Source organism: Podarcis bocagei (genome assembly GCF_964188305.1).
Source record: "Podarcis bocagei genome assembly, chromosome: 9".
Taxonomy (NCBI): domain Eukaryota; kingdom Metazoa; phylum Chordata; class Lepidosauria; order Squamata; family Lacertidae; genus Podarcis; species Podarcis bocagei.
The window spans coordinates 70,398,734-70,420,584 of NC_138134.1; the positions used below are offsets into that span (position 1 = coordinate 70,398,734).

General features: G+C 44.3%; 1 protein-coding gene across 9 annotated transcripts; it reads left to right on the forward strand.

The window, feature by feature from the left end:
* The first annotated feature begins 3,482 nt into the window (after positions 1–3,482).
* On the forward strand, positions 3,483–21,833 carry ST3GAL5 (ST3 beta-galactoside alpha-2,3-sialyltransferase 5). 9 transcript variants are annotated; one of them, XM_081207195.1, is made up of 7 exons: positions 3,483–3,597; positions 15,155–15,266; positions 17,061–17,175; positions 17,578–17,921; positions 18,433–18,619; positions 19,509–19,667; positions 21,216–21,833. In XM_081207195.1, exons 1-7 carry the CDS (start codon positions 3,513–3,515, stop codon positions 21,477–21,479), a joined length of 1,266 nt encoding a protein of 421 aa, XP_081063321.1. In that variant the 5' UTR covers positions 3,483–3,512; the 3' UTR covers positions 21,480–21,833. The 9 variants fall into 9 exon arrangements, with proteins under 9 accessions (XP_081063321.1, XP_081063326.1, XP_081063328.1 ...); XM_081207200.1 differs by having other exon boundaries at positions 3,515–3,597; positions 15,155–15,276; XM_081207202.1 differs by having other exon boundaries at positions 3,521–3,631; positions 15,155–15,276.
* Positions 21,834–21,851: the final 18 nt, after the last annotated feature.

Genomic DNA, 21,851 nt, shown 5'->3' on the forward strand with positions numbered 1-21,851 from the left:
TGGGCGGGTTCGTCATCAGACACCCGGGCATCCAGTTTAGCAACGAGGCCCTCTACAGAAGGGATGGCGTGCATCTGTCAGATGCAGGGAACGACCTATGGTTGGATGATATCATAGCGGGGATTAGGTCCTGGGTTCAGGGGTTTCCATAGCAGGGCGTAGGAGTTGGTTACAGGTTTGAAGGTATTGGCGGCGAGCTTTGCTCGAGTGGCGGTTAGGCATTGGCTGGGGTTCAATTGTTATGCAAATGGATGGGGGGGGAAGGAACGCCATCACCTTCCCCCAGGAAATGGGGTAGTCCGGTACAGGACTCCGAGGGGCGTTGTCTTGTCCGAAACCTACCTAGGTAAGGGCCCCCGGCACACCCCAAGCGGTGACACCCGTGGGATCCTAGTTGGCGTACTCCAACGGGGGCCTCCCACGGTTAGTGTTAACCCTTCCCGGACATCATGCCGGGTAGCGATAGGAGCCAATGCCTAGGGCCAATACCTTCAATTCTCTAATCAATAAAGTTGTGGCCATTTCATGCCCATTAAACTTAAACATCGTGTCCTGTGTCTTTCTTTCTGGGGGAGGGGTTTTGACACGCAAAGCCATTTCCGACTATGGGGAGGAGAGGGGGTTGCGGTCTAGCCCCTCCTCCCCAAGCGCGGGGGCTAACCTTGGCCCCCGCGAGAGTTGGGGGAATCCCTGGGCGTGCTCGCGACCCCGCCCGCCTATCGGCGGGCCGGGGGGAGGCGTGGCTTAAAGTATTTTAAGCCGGGCACGGCCAGGGTCCGCCCCCTTCACTCCCGACCAGCTGAGAGGTTTTCCCATCCCACCCACCCTTAGACGTTTAGGTAGCCGTAGGTAGTCATGACCTTGCTATGGACTTCGGTTGGTCGCCGCAAGGGGCCTGGTAGGAATTTTTCCAAGTTGGCGATCTTCCGCCAGTTGGTTTTTTCGCCTACCTCGTAGCAAACCGTCACAACTTTCCCTGTATTGGCGGTTAGGCATTGGCTGGGGTTCAATTGTTATGCAAATGGATGGGGGGGGGAAGGAACGCCATCACCTTCCCCCAGGAAATGGGGTAGTCCGGTACAGGACTCCGAGGGGCGTTGTCTTGTCCGAAACCTACCTAGGTAAGGGCCCCCGGCACGCCCCAAGCGGTGACACCCGTGGGATCCTAGTTGGCGTACTCCAACGGGGGCCTCCCACGGTTAGTGTTAACCCTTCCCGGACATCATGCCGGGTAGCGATAGGAGCCAATGCCTAGGGCCAATACCTTCAATTCTCTAATCAATAAAGTTGTGGCCATTTCATGCCCATTAAACTTAAACATCGTGTCCTGTGTCTTTCTTTCTGGGGGAGGGGTTTTGACACGCAACCAGGGAAAATAGCACCAGCAGAGACATCACCTTGCCAACAAAGGTCCTTATAGTTAAAGCTCTGGTTTTCCCATTAGTGATGTATGGAAGTAAGAGCTGGAACATAAAGAAAGGCTGCTCGCCGAAGAATTGATGCTTTTGAATTATGGTGCTGGAGGAGACTCTTGAGAGTCCCATGGACTGCAAGAAGATCAAACCTCTCCATTCTGAAGGAAATCAGCCCTGAGTGCTCACTGGAAGGACAGATCCTGAAGCTGAGGCTCTAATACTTTGGCCATCTCATGAGAAGAGAAGACTCCCTGGAAAAGACCCTGATGTTGGGAAAGATGGAGAGCACAAGGAGAAGAGGACGAGATGGTTGGACAGTGTTCTCGAAGCTACCAGCATGAGTTTGACCAAATTGCGGGAGGCAGTGGAGGACAGGAGTGCCTGGCGTGCTCTGGTCCATGGGGTCATGAAGAGTCAGGCATGACTAAGCGACTAAACAACAGCAACAAATACTTGTTCAACAATGAAGGGGGGGGAATCCTTTCAGAGAAAGATGTTTGGACAAGGCAGGCTAGTGGCAGTTGGGGGGGGGTGTTTTTTATTATTTTCCCATCGGCTGTTCTTCTGACTGTGGTGGGGGATGTGATAGGAATTTTATGGACTTAGATATATGGTAATGTTCATAAGCGTACCAACCAAGAACGTACATAGATCAGCACAGGAAGACCGACCTGGAACCATTTTGATTCCTAAACTGAGCAAATGTTTTCTCTGCAAGGTCAAAGTGGGAAACCTCCCATTGTCTCCTTCCTCACAAATCCTGTCTTAAGGGCACATTTAAGATATGAATAGGGTGTGAGCCTGTGACCTGGCCCGGGAACTAAGTATTTCTCATCACAAAAGACTGGCTATGCTCCCCAGGAAATCCAATCAAGTAACCTGCCCGACAGGAGATAAACAACGACAGGAGAAAAATAAAATTCAAATTTCTGTTTAGACCGCCTTTTTTCTGATGTACGTATGATGTATCTGAGGGGTGGTCTTAGGTTACACCCCTTCTGTGATGTATGTATGATGTTTCTGGGGGTGGTCTTGATCTGTTGTTGTTGTTTAGTCGTTTAGTCATGTCCAACTCTTTGTGACCCCATGGACCAGAGCACGCCAGGCACTCCTGTCTTCCACTGCCTCCCGCAGTTTGGTCAAACTCATGCTGGTAGCTTCGAGAACACTGTCCAACCATCTTGTCCTCTTCTCCTTGTGCCCTCCATCTTTCCCAACATCAGGGTCTTTTCCAGGGAGTCTTCTCTTCTCATGAGGTGGCCAAAGTCTTGGAGCCTCAGCTTCACGATCTGTCCTTCCAGTGAGCACTCAGGGCTGATTTCCTTAAGAATGGAGAGGTTTGTACTTCTTGCAGTCCATGGGACTCTCAAGAGTCTCCTCCAGCACCTTGATCTACAGGGTGGCAATTTCAAAAGTCTTTATAAGGCCTTGCGTGCCATTGTTCTGGGTTCCTCCTCCTTTCCTGCGTGTGAGGGGAGCACCCTGTTGCAAGAGATCAATAAAGATCAAGTTTACTAGCTGCTTTGCTTCTCAATATTGTCTGGTTGGCCTCTGTTATTCTCTCCTACCAATAGGGAACCTATGTAAGGACTCTATATGGGCTCTTGGATACCCCATAAGGGAAAAGGGCAATTTTTGTTTGCAACAGGGACAATTAAAAAAAAATAGCTCCTATCTGAATAAAAAGGGGGAAACTCCAGCGAAAAGTATAACTAAAAAAATCTCTAAAATAACTAGAAAAAATTGGTATCTGAAGAAGTGTGCATGCACACGAAAGCTCATACCAAGAACTAACTTAGTTGGTCTTTAAGGTGCTACTGGAAGGAATTTTTTTATTTTGACTATGGCAGACCAACACGGCTACCTATCTGTAACTAAAAAAATCTCCTTCAGAAAGGGCTCGAGCGTGTCGCTCTGCATCATTCCTAGCTCTGTGGGCTGCTTCTTGGTCACCCATCCCCTCTCGCTCTCCCTCTTTCGCTGCCAGCTATTGGCTGGCCCTGGGCCACGTGCTCGGCGACGGGCCCGGCTGTCCACCATCCCGCTGCCCGCTGCGTGCCAGCGTCCCCGCTTTCGCCCTGGGCGCCTCTCTCGCCGATGGGACTTTGTCGCTCACGAGGCCCAGCGCGGAGGGAGAAGCAGGGCCGGCTTCGGTTCGCAGAAGCAGCGTATCCCTCCGCAGGTAAAGCGCCGAGTCGTCGCCCGGCCGTGCAGAGGTAACGGGCAGGTACAGGCGGCGGTGATTGGCCCGGCTCGCTGCGGAGGCGGGCCCGCGCGGTCGCCAAGTAACGGGAGGGCTCCCTGGTTCGGAGAGGGAGAGCAGCATCGGCAGCTGCGTTAGGCTGAGCCAGGTCATTGGCCCGCCTGGGTCAGCGTTGGCTGCACTGACTGGCAGGTGGGCACTGCAGGGTTTTCTCGGGTGGGAGGCGCAGCGTTTGGGGATCGAACCAGGGACGTTCTGCATGCGGAGCAGGCGCTCTTTCCCGCTGGGCTACGGCCCGCACCCGGGTAAGTTCTCCCGAGCAAAGCCTTATTAGCATTTTCTTGGGTGATTGATTGATTGATTATTTGGTTGGTTGGTTGGGTTATTTATTGCATTTATTTGTTGCATTTATTTATGTATTGCATTTTAATGTATTTATTTATTGCATCTTATTGCATTTATTGTATTTTAATGCATTTATTTATTTATTTATTGCATTTTGTTGCATATATTGCATTTTCTCTACGGTGCTCAGGTGGTGCGCATGGTTCTCTTCCGAACCACCCAGCTGCTCTCCCTCGTTTAATCCCCCACATTTATTTATTGCATTTATTTATTTATGTATTGCATTTTAATATATTTATTTTTATTGCATTTATTTACCGAATTTTAATGCATTTATTTATTTATTGCATATCGTTGCATTTATTGCATTTTCTCTATGGGGTTCATGGTTCTCTTCCTAACCACCCAGCTGCTCCCCCTCGTTTAATCCCCCACAACAACCCTGTGAGGTGGGTTAGGCTGAGAGGCCCAAGGTCAAACCAAAGAGTTTCACGTGGTGGAGCAGGGATTTGAACCCTGGTCTCCCAGGTCCCAGCCTGTGTGACACCGACTCTCCTTGCAAGAAAAAGGAAAGTTCCCATTCACTTCTATAAGGTTTCCCGGTGGGTTGTGCCCTCATGGTTGTGGATCGGCACTCTCGGTCTCCTGCTCATCCTGATGCCCCCAAACTGCTCAGCTCTTAGTTAGGTTCCCCATTATGGACACCTGGGGTTGTGCCCCAAAAGTTCCGCTCGGAGGAGATCCATTGCAATGAATGGACCTAAATTAGCCATGTCTGTGAACTTCAGTAGCTGTACTCTGAGTAGGGTTGGTGTTGCTTACAGTCTCCTGTATTTGGCTGGCAAATGGCCAGTGATATAGATCTGTGATCTCCTTTCATGCCCATCTGGCCTCTGTCTTTTTTTCTTTCTAATCTGCTGACCCTTTCCCTCACTTGCTTTGCAACTATTTCCCCCCATTAATATGCACAATCAGAAATTTCAGTATTTTTTAATGTAAATACATCGACAAAGCAATATCATAATGATGGTGATGGTTCGTGAAAATAAAATTCCAGAATAAGTGTGGCTTAGTGAATGTGACTTTACTATTCAGTGTTTTGCTCCGGAGAATTGTAACAGGTTTGTTTGAATTGGATAATAGTTTTGGTGTAGTTGGAGACTAAATCAGGCTTTCTGAACCTCTGTATTTATATACAATATTTTTGGCTCCTCTTCCAGATTCTAGGGGGGTGAGAAGTTTGAGAGAAGAGGTTACAGATCGCCTCTTCCACCAGAAAGCATGAGGTAGGAAAAAATAAGCAGCGCTATTCCATGTCTCTTGCTGCCTTTGGTTGCATGTAAGTTGTCGTTCTTTCAAGCTGCAGTTATTCCATCAGGCTACCTGAATTGTTTCCATCCCAGCCAGTTTTAGAATTTTTAGAATTCTGGCCCTGCCTCTCCTATACGTACTGTTTTTCCAAAAAAATTAATTTTTCTTCTTTGCCTGCTGTAAGCTGCTCTATGTGTTGTTGTTGTTGTTCCTCCTCCTCCTCCTTTTCTTCTTCTTCTTCTTCTTCTTCTTCTTCTTCTTCTTCTTCTTCTTCTTTGTAATCTACCTTTTCCCCTTACAGGGACTCAAGGTGGCTTGCAGATAAAAATAAGAACAGTTAAAAACATGGGGGGGGGGTTTGGAAAGCAATAATTAAAAACCAATTGAACATTGTTAGAATTAAAACTCTTTATTAGAATCACAGAGTTGGAAGGGACTCTGAAGTCCAACGGCCTGCAATGCAGCAAGGTCATCTAAAGCATCCATGACAGGTGGCCATCCAGCCCCTTTCAGAATACTGTACACTCAACCTACACTTTGCCCTGGTTCAGAATGAAAAGCATAAATTCCACCCTGTTAAAGATGGACTTCCAGGTGAATTTTGAACACGGGTTCCAAGTACCACCCTCCGCCCGCAGGCTCTTGTGACCTTTTAAACACCCATTTTATTAATTAAAAGAACAGTTGCCTATGAGTGGAGTGTTGCATTTGCTCAAGATGATGACTGGATTGGCATTGTGGAACATGGTTCAGGAAAAAATTGGCCGTTCATACAAGCCTCTTGTGCCAATTTCTACCACCGAGTGAGGTTTTTAAAACTGCAGAAGAGAAGTGTACAGGTGAAACTCGAAAAATTAGAAGATTGTGTATTTATTTGTTATAATTGTGATGATCATGGCGTACAGCTGATGAAAACCCCAAAGGCTTGCCATATCTCGCTTTGCATGTCATGAGTCTATCTCATACATTAGTTTCACCTTTTAAGTTGAATTACTGAAATAAATGAACTTTTCCACAAAATTCTAATTTTTCGAGTTTCAACTGTATATTGACAGTGCTGACAGTCACAGTCTTAACAGTGGTAGAACAATATATCTGTTAAAGCGATTAAAACCATACAAATAATTACAGTAAAAACAACACGGCACCAACCCTTTTTATTATACGTGCACTATAAATGTGCAAACAAACAAACTGGAACCTTTAAGAACTGGTGCCCGAACTTGCCTCTTTCTCCCTCCCTCATCCCCATCCCTCTTTCGCGTGTCTTCTGTCTTTTAGATTCGTAAGGCTGAAGACAAGAACTGACTACTGGCTTTCGTCCGCCACTCAGGGAGCTTTTTCTAATAAAGCCCATTGGGACTCAAATGGCAGATGGTAGTTGGAACTGGAGCTAATGAGTCAACAAATGAGGCAGAGTCAACTAATTTTAGTTTTCTCCCCATCTTCCTCTACGTTGAAGTTCTTCGAGGGCAGCACTGAGGCTGAGGAAGAGAAAACCCATAGGCAGTGCTACCCAGTGGACTTGGGTGTAAGGAAGAAGGCAGGTATGGGCAGGCAGAGGGCAGAATGAGATTATTATTATTATTAATACAGTGGTACCTCAGGTTAAGTACTTAATTACTTCTGGAGGTCCGCTCTTAACCTGAAGCACCACTTTAGCTAATGGGGCCTCCTGCTGCCGCCGCGCCACCGGAGCACGATTTCTGTTCTCATCCTGAAGCAAAGTTCTTAACCCGAGGTACTATTTCTGGGTTAGCGGACTCTGTAACCTGAAGCATATGTAACCCGAGGTACCACTGTAATAATATTATTATTATCATCACAAGCATGACTGCGAGACAAAATCATTGGAGAAGAAAGTATTTTAGAGCATTGAGCCTAAATGCTTAATTATTATTATTATTATTATTAATTTATACCCCGCCCATCTGGCTGGGTTTTCTCAGCCACTCTGGGCGGCTTCCAAAACAATATTAAAATACAGTAATGCATCAAACATTAAGAGCTTCCCTAAACCCTAAAGATGGGTGAGGTAGTGGCCCATTCATTTTGGTGGACCAGCCTCTACTGGGTAAAAATGCTTTAAGTAGGTTAGGGGACCTGGCCATTATTATTATTATTATCATTATTATTATTATTATTATTAATTAAATTAAATTTGTATACCCTCCTTCATCTGTAGATCTCCGCTTAAAAATGCAAGGAAGAAAAACACAAACTACATGATAAAAACAAGAACAAAAAAATATTCCCCGTCCCACCGAATGCATGTAAAAGGATACAGGATGTTATTCAGCCTGGTTGAAGAGGAACGTTTTCGCCTGATGCCTAAAGGTGTATAATGAATGCGCCAGGCGAACCTTCCTGGGGAGAGCATTCCACAGACGGGGAGCCACTGCGGAAAAGACCCTGTTCTCGTGTTGCCATAATGGGGACCTCTCGCGGAGGAGGCGCACAAAGAAGGGCCTCAGATTATTATCTGTCCAGGACGGTTTATATGGAGAGAGGTGGTCCTTGAGGCGTTGCGGTCCTGAGCTGTTTAAGGCTTTATAGGTCAAATCCAGTACTTTGATTTGGGCCCGGAAGCTAATTAGCAGTGGGTGCAGTTGGGCCAGGATAAGTATAATATGCTCAAACCGTGAGCAGCCTGGCCTCTGAATTCAGCACAAAAAAGGGGAGGGGGCAAAAATAGTTATTAAAATAATGGTAGAACAAACAAACAAATGAAAACAAAGCTTCAAAGTTCTGAAGTTTTCATGAAGGAATAAATAAGAATGTTTTCCCCTTGATAAAGATATATCTGTAACACACGGTGAACGTTTCACTCTTCGTAGCTGCTTTTTGTGTGAGTAAAACCTGCAATTAAATGGATGCTGTGTGTGAATTTAGTTCCTTTGAAGTACAATTCCTTTCTCGTTTTAGAGAATGATATTCTTCCACCATTCTGCTCTGAAGAAATGCACTTCTGATCTAAAAGAGTTCACATTTTAAGGGAAAGTGGTGATTGTGCACATTGAAGTATTGTTAGACATGTAGATGAAACAAAAATAAATAATAGGTGTATTCAAAACTGGTGGTGTTTGAGATAACCACAAGCATGACTGTGAGACGAAATCATTGGAGAAAAAACAGTCTTTTAGAGCATTGAGCCTAAATGCTTTATTGTGGTGTAAAGCTATGAGGGGCAGAGACCACATTATCTGATACTTTACAAATCTTGCACATACTGTATGAGGAGACCCACAAAATGTATTGCTTTCCTAGTCAGTAGCAGCAAAGACTGCTCACTGCAACATTTTGGTGGAACAGCAGAGCTATTACACTTCTGCAGTTTGGCCACTCACAGCAGAAGGTGAGCTGGCAGATTATGCCCAGCTCAGCCCCACCCTAAGAACACCCCGTTTTGGAGCTTTCTGCCAGGCACTGCCAGCAGGAATATTAATTTTATTTATTTATTTTATAAAAATTATACACTGCTTAGTTGTAAAATACCATATTTTTCGCTCTATAAGACACACTTTTCCCCTCCTAAAAAGTAAGGTGAAATGTGTGTGTGTCTTATGGAGCGAATGCAGACGGGAGGCTCTGCTCAGCGCTCCCTTTAAAGAGCCGTGTGGAGCGTGTGTGCGCCTCTTGGGGGCTTGCGACCAAGTGAAGATGCCAGGATGATGCCCGCTGTCTCCACCATCTGGAGGTGCATGCCTGGGGAATCCTTGTATCTTGACTGTTTTCACATCCTGTTGAATTCTACCCGTTATATTTTGTATGCACAATCAGGATGAATTTTAGGAACCTAAAAATCATATTGAAAAATACAACTTTTGAGTCACCTGGCCCCAAAATGGCAACTAGGCATTCCGTTTTGGTGACTGTAATCCTGGTTTAAGGGGTCATTTGGCTCCTATCTTATATATCTGAATTTCTAACACTGGCTGTCTACACATTTCTGTTTACTCTTCATCCTATGTTCTCCCACTGCTGTCTTGGAAAAGCTTGTATACACGACGTCAGCCACAATCCATATCTATCCTGTAGTTTCTTGTGAAATACTGCATTTCCCCCCAAAATCAGCTTTGATTTGAATTGAGAACTGCTCATTGGGTAAAGGCATTCCTGACTGATCTCTGCATGCCATTCACATGCAGTGAGTGATGTAGATACATCTCAAACTGTGCTTATGTGTACAACAGGGTGCAAGTGCATTTAAAACACAGTGAAATTAACCTTTAAGCTGGTAGTGTGTACACAGCCATTGTCTAGAAGTTTTGGCATCCTGGTGTTGAAATACATCTGCACATCATTTTTATAACGCAACACTGGTGTTTAAAAATACAGTGGCACCTCGGGTTACAGACGCTTCAGGTTACAGATGCTTCAGGTTACAGACTCCGCTAACCCAGAAATAGTACCTCGGGTTAAGAACTTTGCTTCAGGATGAGAACAGAAATTGCACAATGGCAGCGAGAGGCCCCATTAGCTAAAGTGGTACCTCAGGTTAAGAACAGTTTCAGGTTAAGAACAGACCTCCAGAACAAATTAAGTTCTTAACCCGTGGTACCACTGTAGATGGAACAGTGGTAGATATTTGCGTGCACTGGGTGGCTTAACAGAATTTTGGCACCTCTAATGAGGGAGTTGCCATTGCTTCCTTTCCATTCTTAATTTATTACTGTCCTCTTAACACTTGCTTTCAAACTTTGGAAACATTTCATAGATAAATATAAAATGCATTTATGCTAAAACACTTAGAGATCGTACTTTGAAAAAGCCGAAGGCTTCTAGAATAGAGTCAGAGCTGTATCATGTTGCAGATATTAATTCATGCTCAAACAACAGCAGTTAGCATGTTGCGTTCTGAGGCCAAAGGAAAAGGACTGGACCCTGATTAAAATAAGACACGAGGCTTTGACTGGCCAGGCTCTCGGAGGAAGTGCAAAGTGTGTATCTCCACACCCCCATCCACACCCCATCTTTACACAGTGTTCGTAAGAACCAATCAGATTTCTTCTTTTTTTCTCTTTTTTCTAATTTTTTTTATTCAAAATTAAAACAAAACATATTATCCAAAAACATGTCATCCTTATTTTTCCCCCATTTTTCCTCCCTCCCCCTCCCTCCCCCCACAGAACCCACCCACCCCGACTTCCCTCAGTTCCAGTCTTTGATTTCTCTAAATTGCTGTTTTCTGCATGTTACAAAGTGGTATAGATCCTCAAACTATTTAGCTGATTATTATCAATAAAAAGTTTGTGAATGTTTACTCAAAGCCAGCCAAGGAGTCCAGTTTGCTTTGTTGCGTCTTCAGATACTTTGTAAAGGGTTCCCATTCATCTTTAAAGTCACAGTTATCCTTGTCCCGTAGCTTATATGTCAGTTTTGCCAGTTCTGCATAGTCCATCAATTTTTCTTGCCATGATTCTTTAGTTGGGGTTTCTTCAGTCTTCCATCCTTGTGTTATTAGAACTCTCGCGGCCGTTGTTACATACATGAAGATGTTTTCCAGCAACTGGGCTGTGTACGTGACTTGTCAAGCAAGAGAAATGGACAGTAGAGCAAATGGCCAGAGATGCAGAGGGTTGTGGGATTTGATCAGAAATTATTGTCAATGACTCAAACCCAGTCAACGCCATGCTTTCATAGCAGACACAATGGCTTGATGCATATTTTATAATTCCTCATAGTAATCCCATCTGATTTTCACACTCTGGATATTTGCACTCCTACATTAGAAGTACTCTGCAAACAATGCAGGCATGATGTGTGCCTAATATATATTTAAAAATATGTGAATGAAAACGGAACTTGAGAACCTGGCAGACATTTTTATAACTGCCTTTCAAAAGGTTGCATACTCTGGTGTCTGGGTGCAGTTAATTCTTGGGTGAGCTGTGAGGCTGTGCAGATGCCTCTCTGGCTTAAAAAAAAAACCCCTACAATGCATAGTTTTCACAATGGAATAGTGTGGAGATGTGGAGATGGCAGGCAGATGCGGGTGGTGCTGTGAAATCATGCTCATGCCTGCACAGTTTAATAGCCAGCTGCTCAAGAAACCTGAGATAAGATTATGGAGGCAGAAGCAGACTTGATTCTCAGGGGTTGAAGTCATTGAGTCCAGGCAGCAAATGCGTCAAATTGTGTCCTGAACACACAGCTTTTTGTTCTTCCGTATACAGGAGGAGTTGCTGTTATCTTTTGACAATACTGTTGCAGTGAGGATAAAACCTTCACTCCTGACTCCGTGTGGTTTTCTTCTAGGAGGTTTTCAGTATATTTCATGCGCAGAATGCAGGGACGTATGCGTCCCCACCCTCCGGGGGGATGTTTGCAGTTAAAGGCTCTGCTGCCCCGTGGTGAAGACATGTTGTTGTTGTTGTTGTTGTTGTTTAGTCGTTTAGTCGTGTCCGACTCTTCGTGACCCCATGGACCAGAGCACGCCAGGCACTTCTGTCTTCCACTGCCTCCCGCAGTTTGGTCAAACTCATGCTGGTAGCTTCGAGAACACTGTCCAACCATCTCGTCCTCTGTTGTCCCCTTCTCCTTGTGCCCTCCATCTTTCCCAACATCAGGGTCTTTTCCAGGGAGTCTTCTCTTCTCATGAGGTGGCCAAAGTCTTGGAGCCTCAGCTTCAGGATCTGTCCTTCCAGTGAGCACTCAGGGCTGATTTCCTTAAGAATGGATAGGTTTGATCTTCTTGCAGTCCATGGGACTCTCAAGAGTCTCCTCCATCACCATAATCAAAAGCATCAATTCTTCGGCGATCAGCCTTCTTGATGGTCCAGCTCTCACTTCCATACATCACTAATGGGAAAACCATAGCTTTTACTATACGGACTTTGTTGGCAAGGTGGTGTCTCTACTATTTATGATGCTCCCTAGGTTTGTCATTGCTTTTCTCCCAAGAAGCAGGCGTCTTTTAATTTCGTGGCTGCTGTCACGAAAGACATAGCCCCCTGTCATTATGACAATCGGTATTTTATTTCTGTAGGTCCTTATCAGTCAGTGATCTTGGATAGCTTTACGACACACAGTGGAATTCACTTGACGCCTTTAAGGCAGGTGGAGTGTATGATGCAAAGCAGTCATAGAGAGTGAAAATACCCTCTCTCTTTTTTAGAAAGCAAGAAAGCAGCAAAGTGTGAACCTTAAGTGGATCCTTTCAAAGCCCAGAAGTTCCCGGGAAATGTGTTAAGGGAGAAACACAGCTAATTATCTGGAGGACAAGGGAAGATTCATACTGTGCGGTCAACCACTTTAAGAGTTCATCATCTACTGACTTGAGTCACAGTTATTGACCTACTTAGAAGCCCAGAAGTTCTTGGGAAATGTGTTAAGGGAGAAACACAGCTAATTATCTGGAGGACAAGGGAAGATTCATACTGTGCGGTCAACCACTTTAAGAGTTCATCATCTACTGACTTGAGTCACAGTTATTGACCTACTTAGAAACTGAGATATATAAGCTAATCGCCAAATGGCACCTTAAATCTAGGTTATGGTCTCCACAATGGAATGTCTAGCTGCTTTTTTACAATAAGATTTATTATTATTATTATTATTATTTTCTTGCATTTCTATACTGCTTATATATTAAAGAAAAAAATCTCCAAGCAGCTTACAACACATTAAAACATCAAATAATCTGGAATCTAGCTCAGTTTGGTTAGAGTCTATTCTTCTGCTCCCAAGCCAGTCAAGAGCTTTCAATCTTCAGAACGAATTCAAGCCTCAAGGAAAATATTTCAGATCCTTCTCTAAGTAACGTTTTGCTTTCCCCACATTTAGTTATTTGCTTACTTAATTTATAAAGCTGCCCCGTAGCAGAAGTGCTCTAGGGAGTCGGTGTGGTTTAGTGTGTATCTAGGGTGTGCGGTTATTTTTTTGCCCTTCCCTTCAATCACTCCTCCCCTCTTTTTACCATTACAGTAGCTTGTTCTAGGAATGCACACAGGTCTTTCTGTACCCATGCAGTTGGCAGAAGTGTCTCTCTCCCAGGGACCTAAGCCAGAACATAGAACAACATAAGACTTGGCAAGGTTTCAGTCAGGCTGAGATCATGTACCAGGATGAAGAAGAAGACATAAGGCTCTTTAGCCGCTCTGAGTGACCTTCGTGAGAATCCCTTATACCCCGATAAGGCTTGGGATAATGCCAGACCCTAGAACAATGAGGAACTGTTTCTGCAAGTGAACTGCCTGTGAACTGCCACTTGCCAGATTGAGGCAGATTTTAGTTTTGAGCAAGCAGGGATGAAAACAGGCATAGGCAAACTTGGCCCTCCCGATGTTTTGGGACTACAATTCCCATCATCCCTGACCACTGGTCCTGTTAGCTAGGGATGATGGGAGTTGTAGTCCCAAAACATCGGGAGGGCCGAGTTAACCTATGCCTAGATTAAAACAATCGACAAGAAAGAAAAGATTTTTGGAATGTCAGGGAAAAGATAGAAGTGGCCTTTTCCTTCTCTGGACTCCATCTTCGCTTCATCTCTTTTTCACAGATGCAGTTTATTCTTGCGTCTTTTGATAGCATATCTTCTCTGGAATACACACAGAGAAGAAAACTTTGCCTTTAGCTTCCATTCTTACTAGTTGTAATAATTTTACACCAAGTGAAACTTATCCACCCTGAGCCCGGTCCTGGCTGGGGAGAGCGGGGTATAAATTTTTTATTATTATTATTATTATTATTATTATTATTATTATTATTATTATTATCTGTGCAGAATTTTCCAAATCCTTTTTGGACAGCTCTTATTCCTGCTCGAGGTTCAGGCTTCACTATGGGGGGAAAAATTAAAACATTTTTCTTTAGTTTTTACCTGTAGCCATTTTTCGTTTGAATTTTTCCAGGATCAAATATCCTGGAATAACAGATTCGTTTAACTTCTATCTAAGACCACAGGATGCTCTTCCCTGGAATCTAACTCTGGATTGGGAACTCTTAAACCAAAAGCCATGTAGGTGAGACAGCCAGGATAATGTAGAATTCAGCAATGGTTAAGGCATAGTTAATTTTAATCTTGATAATAATAATAATAATAATAATAATAATAATAATAATAATAATAAATTCTTTATACCCCACCCATCTGGCTGAGTTTCCCCAGCCACTCTGGGCGGCTTCCAATCGAGTGTTAAATATTAAAAACTTAAAAACTTCCCTAAACAGGGCTGCCTTCAGATATCTTTTAAAGATAAGATAGCTGCTTATTTCCTTGACGTCTGATGGGAGGGCGTTCCAAGAAGGCCCTCTGCCTGGTTCCCTGTAACTTGGCTTCTTGCAGCGAGGGAACCGCCAGAAGCCCTTCGGCGCTGGATCTCAGTGTCCGGGCTGAACGATGGGGGTGGAGACGCTCTTTTGAGTTAAGTTTAATAGTTAAAATATTCATATTTTATTTTGTTTCCCATATAATCATTAGTTGTATATGTTGTTCCTTATTTCTTTCTTCTCCGAAATTCATTCATGTATAATGTGGTGTTGATTTCTGTTTGATATTATTATAACCTTTCATAAAAACGTAGCTGGTCTATAAGGTTCTACTGGACTGACAAACTTAGTTGGTCTCTAAGGTGCTACTGGACTAACAAACTTTAGTTGTTCTCATTCACTGGTCTTTAAATACACTTTCTAACGGATTTTATCTTCTCCGAGTCCTGTTCAGTCAGCACCCTCTTGCATGTTGCAGGAATGTAAGAACCTCATTATCAAAGGGTGCATTTTGAGCCAAAATTGTAATTAAGCTTTCACCATGTTATTGTCATGTTTTTTAGAAAATGCAAGAGATACTGTTTGCATGGAGGAAACCATCAATTACTGTGGGTGGGTGTTTTCTTTTAAAGTGCAATGTTAACCTTGTTAACGGGATTTCTCTTTGCAGCAATGCGGAGTGAAGATCACACTGTTAACCTGAAAAAGGAGTGCTTGTCTTCTGCGCCATGTTCTAAGGTACCTGCACATGAAGATGAAAAGGCCAAGTGGGTTTTTAAAAGGTACTTTCAAGTAAGTGACTCTGTCTATGATACCGGCCGTAAATTCTTGTTTAACATCTCATTTATTATTTCTCCTTACGGGATAGAGTGTTAAAGCCTGACTACTGGATTTGTTTTAAAAGTTATATTTGCCACTAAATCATGGATTTTTTTTAAAAAAAGAACACCACCCATGCTTGGTTCAGTGAAAGCACAAGAAAAAAGAAGTTGTGTTTTGCTTACAAAAAGTTTCTGATTTATTCCACTGCTTTCTGAATACAAGACGAACGCCTCGGAAGACGAAAAACTTGCTAGACGAAGGAGTTTTTCGTTTTCTTAGCTGCTTCGCAAGACGCATTTCCCTATGGGCTTGCTTCGCAAAAGAATTGATGCTTTTGAATGATGGTGCTGGAGGAGACTCTTGAGAGTCCCATGGACTGCAAGAAGATCAAACCTCTCCATTCTGAAGGAAATCAGCCCTGAGTGCTCACTGGAAGGACAGATCCTGAAACTGAGGCTCCAATACTTTGGCCACCTCATGAGAAGAGAAGACTCCCTGGAAAAGAGCCCGATGTTGGGAAAGATGGAGGGCACAAGGAGAAGGGGACGACAGAGGATGAGATGGTTGGACAGTGTTCTTGAGGCTACCAGCATGAGTTTGACTAAACTGCGGGAGGCAGTGGAAGACAGAAGTGCCTGGCGTGCTCTGGTCCATGGGGTCACGAAGAGTCGGACATGACTAAACAACAACAATAGCTAAAGAGCAGGGTTTCCTATGGAAAAGAGCGGGGCCAGGGGAAAACCACTTGGACAAGCAAAAATGTGGATGAGCCCTTAATCCAATGGCAGATTACCGGTACCATATTTTCCCGTGTATAAGACGCCCCCATGTATAAGACGACCCCTTTTTTTTAAACCCAAAATTAAGAAATTAAGTTGCTTACCCTCCCAATTGCCGCTGCCAATCTCCTGCTTGCTGCTGCCATAAACTGCACGTCCCCCCTCTGCATTCACTATCCGTATATAAGACGGGGGGGGGGGGGATTCCTTCCAGTAGCACCTTAGAGACCAACTAAGTTTGTTATTGGCATGAGCTTTCGTGTGCATGCACACTTCTTCAGATACGTATATAAGACGACACCCAATTTTTGCCTATTTTTTTTTTAAGCAAGAAGCATCATCTTATACACAGAAAAATACGGTAAATGGTTGATAATGTAATCAAATGGTTTTGATAGCACAGTCTTTTGCATTTTTACTCAAGTCCTGCTTATTTCATTGAGACTTAAACCCCAGTGAGTGTGCATTGGATTGCTATTTGGGTCTGTTTTTTGTGTCAAAAAGCTGGAGTCTTAATATTAGATGTGAATTTTACTACGCTCAGGAGAGGGAAGCAAGTTGGGGAATAGGGGGACGCTATGGACGAGCAGTTCTCAAGTCTGGGAATTGGTTTGTGTACCAGCTCTGAGTTGAGTTGCATTTCCCCTGAAGGAGCAGGTACATAGTTTGGGGGGCTTCTAGATGCATTGCTGTTGCTAGAGACCCAGATGGCACCAGTGGCTTGGGGTGCCCATTTCCAGCCTCAGTTGGTGTGCCAACTCTGACTGTTCTTGGACTGTTCTCAAGTTGTCCCGTTTCCATTTCTAGAAAATTGCACAAAAAATATACAATGAAAGAAAGCCTTTCTTGATTTTATTGGTAGGGGGAATTTTTGTTTTAGTGTTGAATTGCGAATAAATATTACATTTATGGGACACCTTTTAGTGCTATTATGCTTGTAGAGAAATAACAAAATTTCTCCTTTTTATTTTTTAGACATGTCATCCTAGTTGTGATTGGCCTTTGCTTTGTCTACATGGTCAAATTAAGCTTTCATTCCAAAGAATGTGACATGGCAAGAATTCATTATGTCAACCCTGAGCACGCAAAGGTTAGTTATTATGTCATACTGAAAAATACAACTTTAGCCCCCAAATGGCAACTAGACATTCCGTTTTGGTGACTGTGACCCTGGTTTAAGGAGCCATATGGCCCCTAGCTTAGATATCTGAGTTTCTAAGACTGCATGTACAGCAGTACCTCGGTTTAAGAACAGTCCGGTTTAAGAACAATTTGGTTTACAAACTCGGCAAAACCAGAAATAGTGTCTTGGTTTGAGAACTTTACTTCCGTCTAGGAACGGAATCCGAACGGTGGAAGGGCACTGGCGGCGGGAGGCCTCATGAGGGAAAGCGCGCAACGGTTTCAGTTTAAGAACGGACTTTGGGAACAGATTAAGTTTGTAAATCAAAGTACCACTGTACAGCTTAACTTCTGTGTCTTCATCTTCTAGAGAGCACAGAAGTATGCTGAGCAAGTTGTTCAAGCTGAGTGCCGGCCATCTTTTGTGAAGAAAGGGATGGGCAGATTATTTATGGAAAAGTACAGTATGAATGCATCTCCTTTTGTAAGAAGAGACATAAAGACGCAAGAAGCCATCTTCAAATACAAACCGCCCTTTGGATTTCACAAGTTTTCTGAAAAACTTCAAGACCTGCTGGAACTTTTACCTGAATATGACCTTCCGGAAAGCTTACAATCGAAGCCTTGTAAACGCTGTGTTGTCGTTGGGAGTGGTGGGGTTCTTAATGGACTGGAGTTGGGCTACGCCCTGAACCAATTTGACATTGTTATAAGGTATATATTGCTCCCCCCCTTGAAGGTTTTGAGTGAAACATAGAGCTGTGACTGCAATTCAGGATCTTTGCTGAAAAAACGTTGGCCTCTGTTAGATTTGTGCTTCCTTTGCTCAGTTTGTGATCGGTCGTTTTCTAGTTACGACCATTTAAAATGTGATTGTCACTACAGTGGTACCTCAGGTTACATACGCTTCAGGTTACAGACTCCACTAACCCAGAAATAGTACCTCAGGTTAAGAACTTTGCTTCAGAATGAGAACAGAAATCGTGCGGCGGCAGCAGGAGGCCCCATTAGCTAAAGTGGTGCTTCGGTTAAGAACAGTTTCAGGTTAAGAACAGACCTCCGGAACGAATTAAGTATGTAACCAGAGTTACCACTGTATGCTTTTCCGTTTCAAAATGAATCTAAAATTGTAGCTAAGCAGGAACTACAGAGGGATCTTTTAAGTTTGTCTTTACAAAACTCATTAAGATGGGCACTCATTCATGTGATTTATTTTACTTTACAGGTTAAATAATGCACCAGTTCAGGGATACACAGATGATGTTGGTAATAAAACTACCATAAGGATGACTTATCCAGAAGGTGCCCCCTTATCTGAACATGAGTATTATCCAAATGGCTTATTTGTTGCTGTTTTGTTTAAAAGTGTTGATTTTGACTGGATTCAAGCAATGGTGAAAAATGAAACACTTGTAAGTAATAGCCATATAAACACCTTATCAACGTTTGGGTTTCCTGTTACCCAGTGCTATCTTTCCAGAAAAAGGGGTGCCAGAACTGAGTTCTGGCTGAAAAAAAGCCCTGATATTACCTGTGTAAATAACATTGAGAGGGTTTTTTAAAGCTTAGGACTGCCAGAATCAATACGGTTTTCATGTTTACTGTTCAAAATTCTTGGAAGTCTGCATAATCTGAGAATGTCTATCCCATTTCATGGAACGTATTGCACTGTTCTCCCAATTGGTGGCGCTGTGGTCTAAACCACAGAGCTTAGGACTTGCCAGTCAGAAGGTTGGCGGTTCGAATCCCTGCAACGGGGTGAGCTCCCATTGCTCGGTCCCAGCTCCTGCCAACCTAGCAGTTCGAAAGCACGTCAAAGTGCAAGTAGATAAATAGGTACCGCTCCAGTGGGGAGGTAAACAGTGTTCCCGTGTGCTGCTCTGGTTCTCCAGAAGCGATTTAGTCATGCTGGCCACATGACCCGGAAGCTGTATGCCGGCTCCCTCGGCCAATAAAGCGAGATGAGCGCTGCAACCCCAGAGTCGGCCACGACTGGACCTAATGGTCAGTGGTCCCTTTACCTTTACCTTTACATAAGAACATTTAGTCCACCATGGAGGCAAAGCATTACCTCCATCATGGCTAGGAGTGACTTAAACATGTAAGTCCCATGATTTATACATAAATAGCTAGTAGGGACTATTACTATGTGTACTCTTCACTTTTTCCAAACCTAAATGTGTTTTGGGAGGGCAGTTGTATAATAAAAATTAGACTGTATTATAACCCTGGGAAGTGTGTGTTATACGTACGTTATGGATTCCAAGCTTTGTAATCGTTTTAATATTCTTTTTCTTGCAGCCACTCTGGATGCGGCTGTTTTTTTGGAAGCAGGTAGCCGAGAAAATACCAGTGCTACCAAAGCACATTCGCATCTTAAACCCGTTAATAGTTAAAGAGACGGCTTTTGATATTCTGGAGTACCCTGAACCTCGAGCAATGTTCTGGGGCTGGGACAAGGTGTGTGTGTGTTTTGTTAAGGATACATGAAAATGCCTTAATCCAGGGTTCCCCAAACTTGGGTCTCCAGCTGTTTTTGGACTACAACTCCCATCACTTCCTAGCTAGGAGGACCCAGAGGTCAGGGGTGATGGGAATTGTAGTCCAGAAACAGTTGAAGACCCAAGTTTGGGGAACCCTGCATTCCAACAGTCATTCACGCTTTCAGCTGATATTTTGCATTCCACTGCAATTTGTTTAATTTGCACAAGTTCCATTAGACATGGATATGGAAATACCGTATTTTTCGCCCCACAGGACGCACTTTCCCCCCTCCAAAAATGAAGGGGAAATCTGGGTGCATCCTATGGGGCGAATGCAGGCTTTCGCTAAAGCTTGGAGAGCGAGAGGGGTCTGTGCGCACCGACCCCTCTCGCTCTCCAGGCTTCAGGAAGACATCCGCAACCTAGGCAGCCCTGCGGGAGGTCCCGCAGGGCTGTCTAGGCTGCGGATAGCAGCCTGCTTCCCGGAGCGGTGGGCGTGCTGAAAGCAGAGCGCCCACCGCTTCGGGAACACATCCGCAGCCTAGGCAGCCCTGCGGGAGGTCCCGCAGGGCTGTCTAGGTTGCGGATAGCAGCCTGCCGCCTGGCGCGCGGGGCGCCCTGAAGCAGAGCGCCCTGCACGCCAGACAGACATCCGCAGCGTGGAGAGCCCTGCGGGAGTTCCTGCAGGGCTCCCTACGCTGCAGATAGCAGCCTGCCGCGAGGGAAGCAGAGCGCCCCGCGCGCTGGACAGACATCGGCCAGCCCCACAAGCTCGGGAGACAGCAAGGAGGCGCAGCGCCGCCATCCCACTGTTCCTCGACCTGGTTCGGTTTCCCCGACCTGGTTTTGGGGGGGAAATAAAGGGGGGGAATTCCTTTATTTCCCCCCCAAAAAACTAGGTGCGTCCTATGGGACGGAGTGTCCTATGGGACGAAAAATATGGTACTTTTTTATGTAACGTGCAACAGACACACATATCTCATCTATCGACAATATTTACATACCAGCTGCTTCCCCTGGGTGTTCCCTGTCAAAGCTGGTAAGTTTCCAGAGGTGTGGCCCTGATAGTCTTGTGCAGCAAAAACAGCCAAGAATTTTGTCGCACCTGAAAGACAAATCAATTTATCAGCTTTTGGCCATCTTCCAGCTCTACAAATCTATAATCAGCTAATACAGTCATACCTTGTGTTGTGTGTTAGGTTCATGTTTCATCTTTTCAGCTTGCAAATGCGGCAAACCTGAAAGTGTATACTTACGGGTACTGCGTCTGCAGAAGCAGCGCTCCAGTTACAGATTTTCGGGGTGCGAATGGCATCCTGGAACGGATTGAGTCCGTAACTAGAGGTACCGCTGTACCTTTAACATCATTTACTTGTTTGGACAAGATGATGATCTATTCATTGATTCCTTTCCTTTATTTGTTAGTAATTAGTTGATTTTCAGCAGCAGTAGTGTGTAATGTGGCATTGTCACCCTAATATAACAAGCATACTCTAATTTGGGAATGTAATTTCCTCCCCTTTAGAATGTGCCTACAATCGGTGTGATGGCAGTGGTTCTGGCCTCGCATTTATGTGACGAAGTGAGTATAGCTGGATTTGGATACGATCTGAGTCAGCCCAACACCCCATTGCATTATTTTGACAATCTTTGCATGGCTGCGATGAACAGCCAGAGAATGCACAATGTGACTACAGAAGCAAAATTTCTTCAGAAGCTGATAAAAGAGAGAATTGTAAGAGACCTCAGTGGAGGAATACATTGCGACTTCTGCAGAAAGACAAGTTAGTGACTGAAAATGAGCCCAAAGACTGGATTCTGTGTGTTCCTGCAGCCGCCTCCTCCCCAAAGGAGGCACTCTCTGTTTTTCCATCTTGCAGGATGCCCTAAAGGACTTTTTATTACCGTGTTCAGCTGCTTTCCTTTTTAATTTTATGTTCAGTTGGGTAAGTATTTTTTAATGTACGTGAAAATAACGTTTTGCTTCCCACAAGGATTTTGTGGGTAATTTAAATTTCCTTAGTGCATATTTAATGGTTTAGTGTTTGGAAAGAGATCCAGAACCTTTTTATTATATAGGTTACTGTGCCTAGAGCTGGGTTTCTTGAATTCATGGAGGAAAAAGTTCTCAATTGGTGGTTCATTCTCACGTCGTGCAGCA

What these genes read in the sequence shown, in the direction of transcription:
- ST3GAL5 (XM_081207195.1), top strand. Translation starts at nt 3,513, where the DNA reads ATGGGACTTTGTCGCTCACGAGGCCCAGCGCGGAGGGAGAAGCAGGGC. An exon ending in TCAACCCTGAGCACGCAAAG is followed by an intron (nt 17,176 to 17,577) that starts GTTAGTTATTAT and finishes TTCATCTTCTAG; the next exon opens with AGAGCACAGAAGTATGCTGA. An exon ending in CAATTTGACATTGTTATAAG is followed by an intron (nt 17,922 to 18,432) that starts GTATATATTGCT and finishes TTTACTTTACAG; the next exon opens with GTTAAATAATGCACCAGTTC.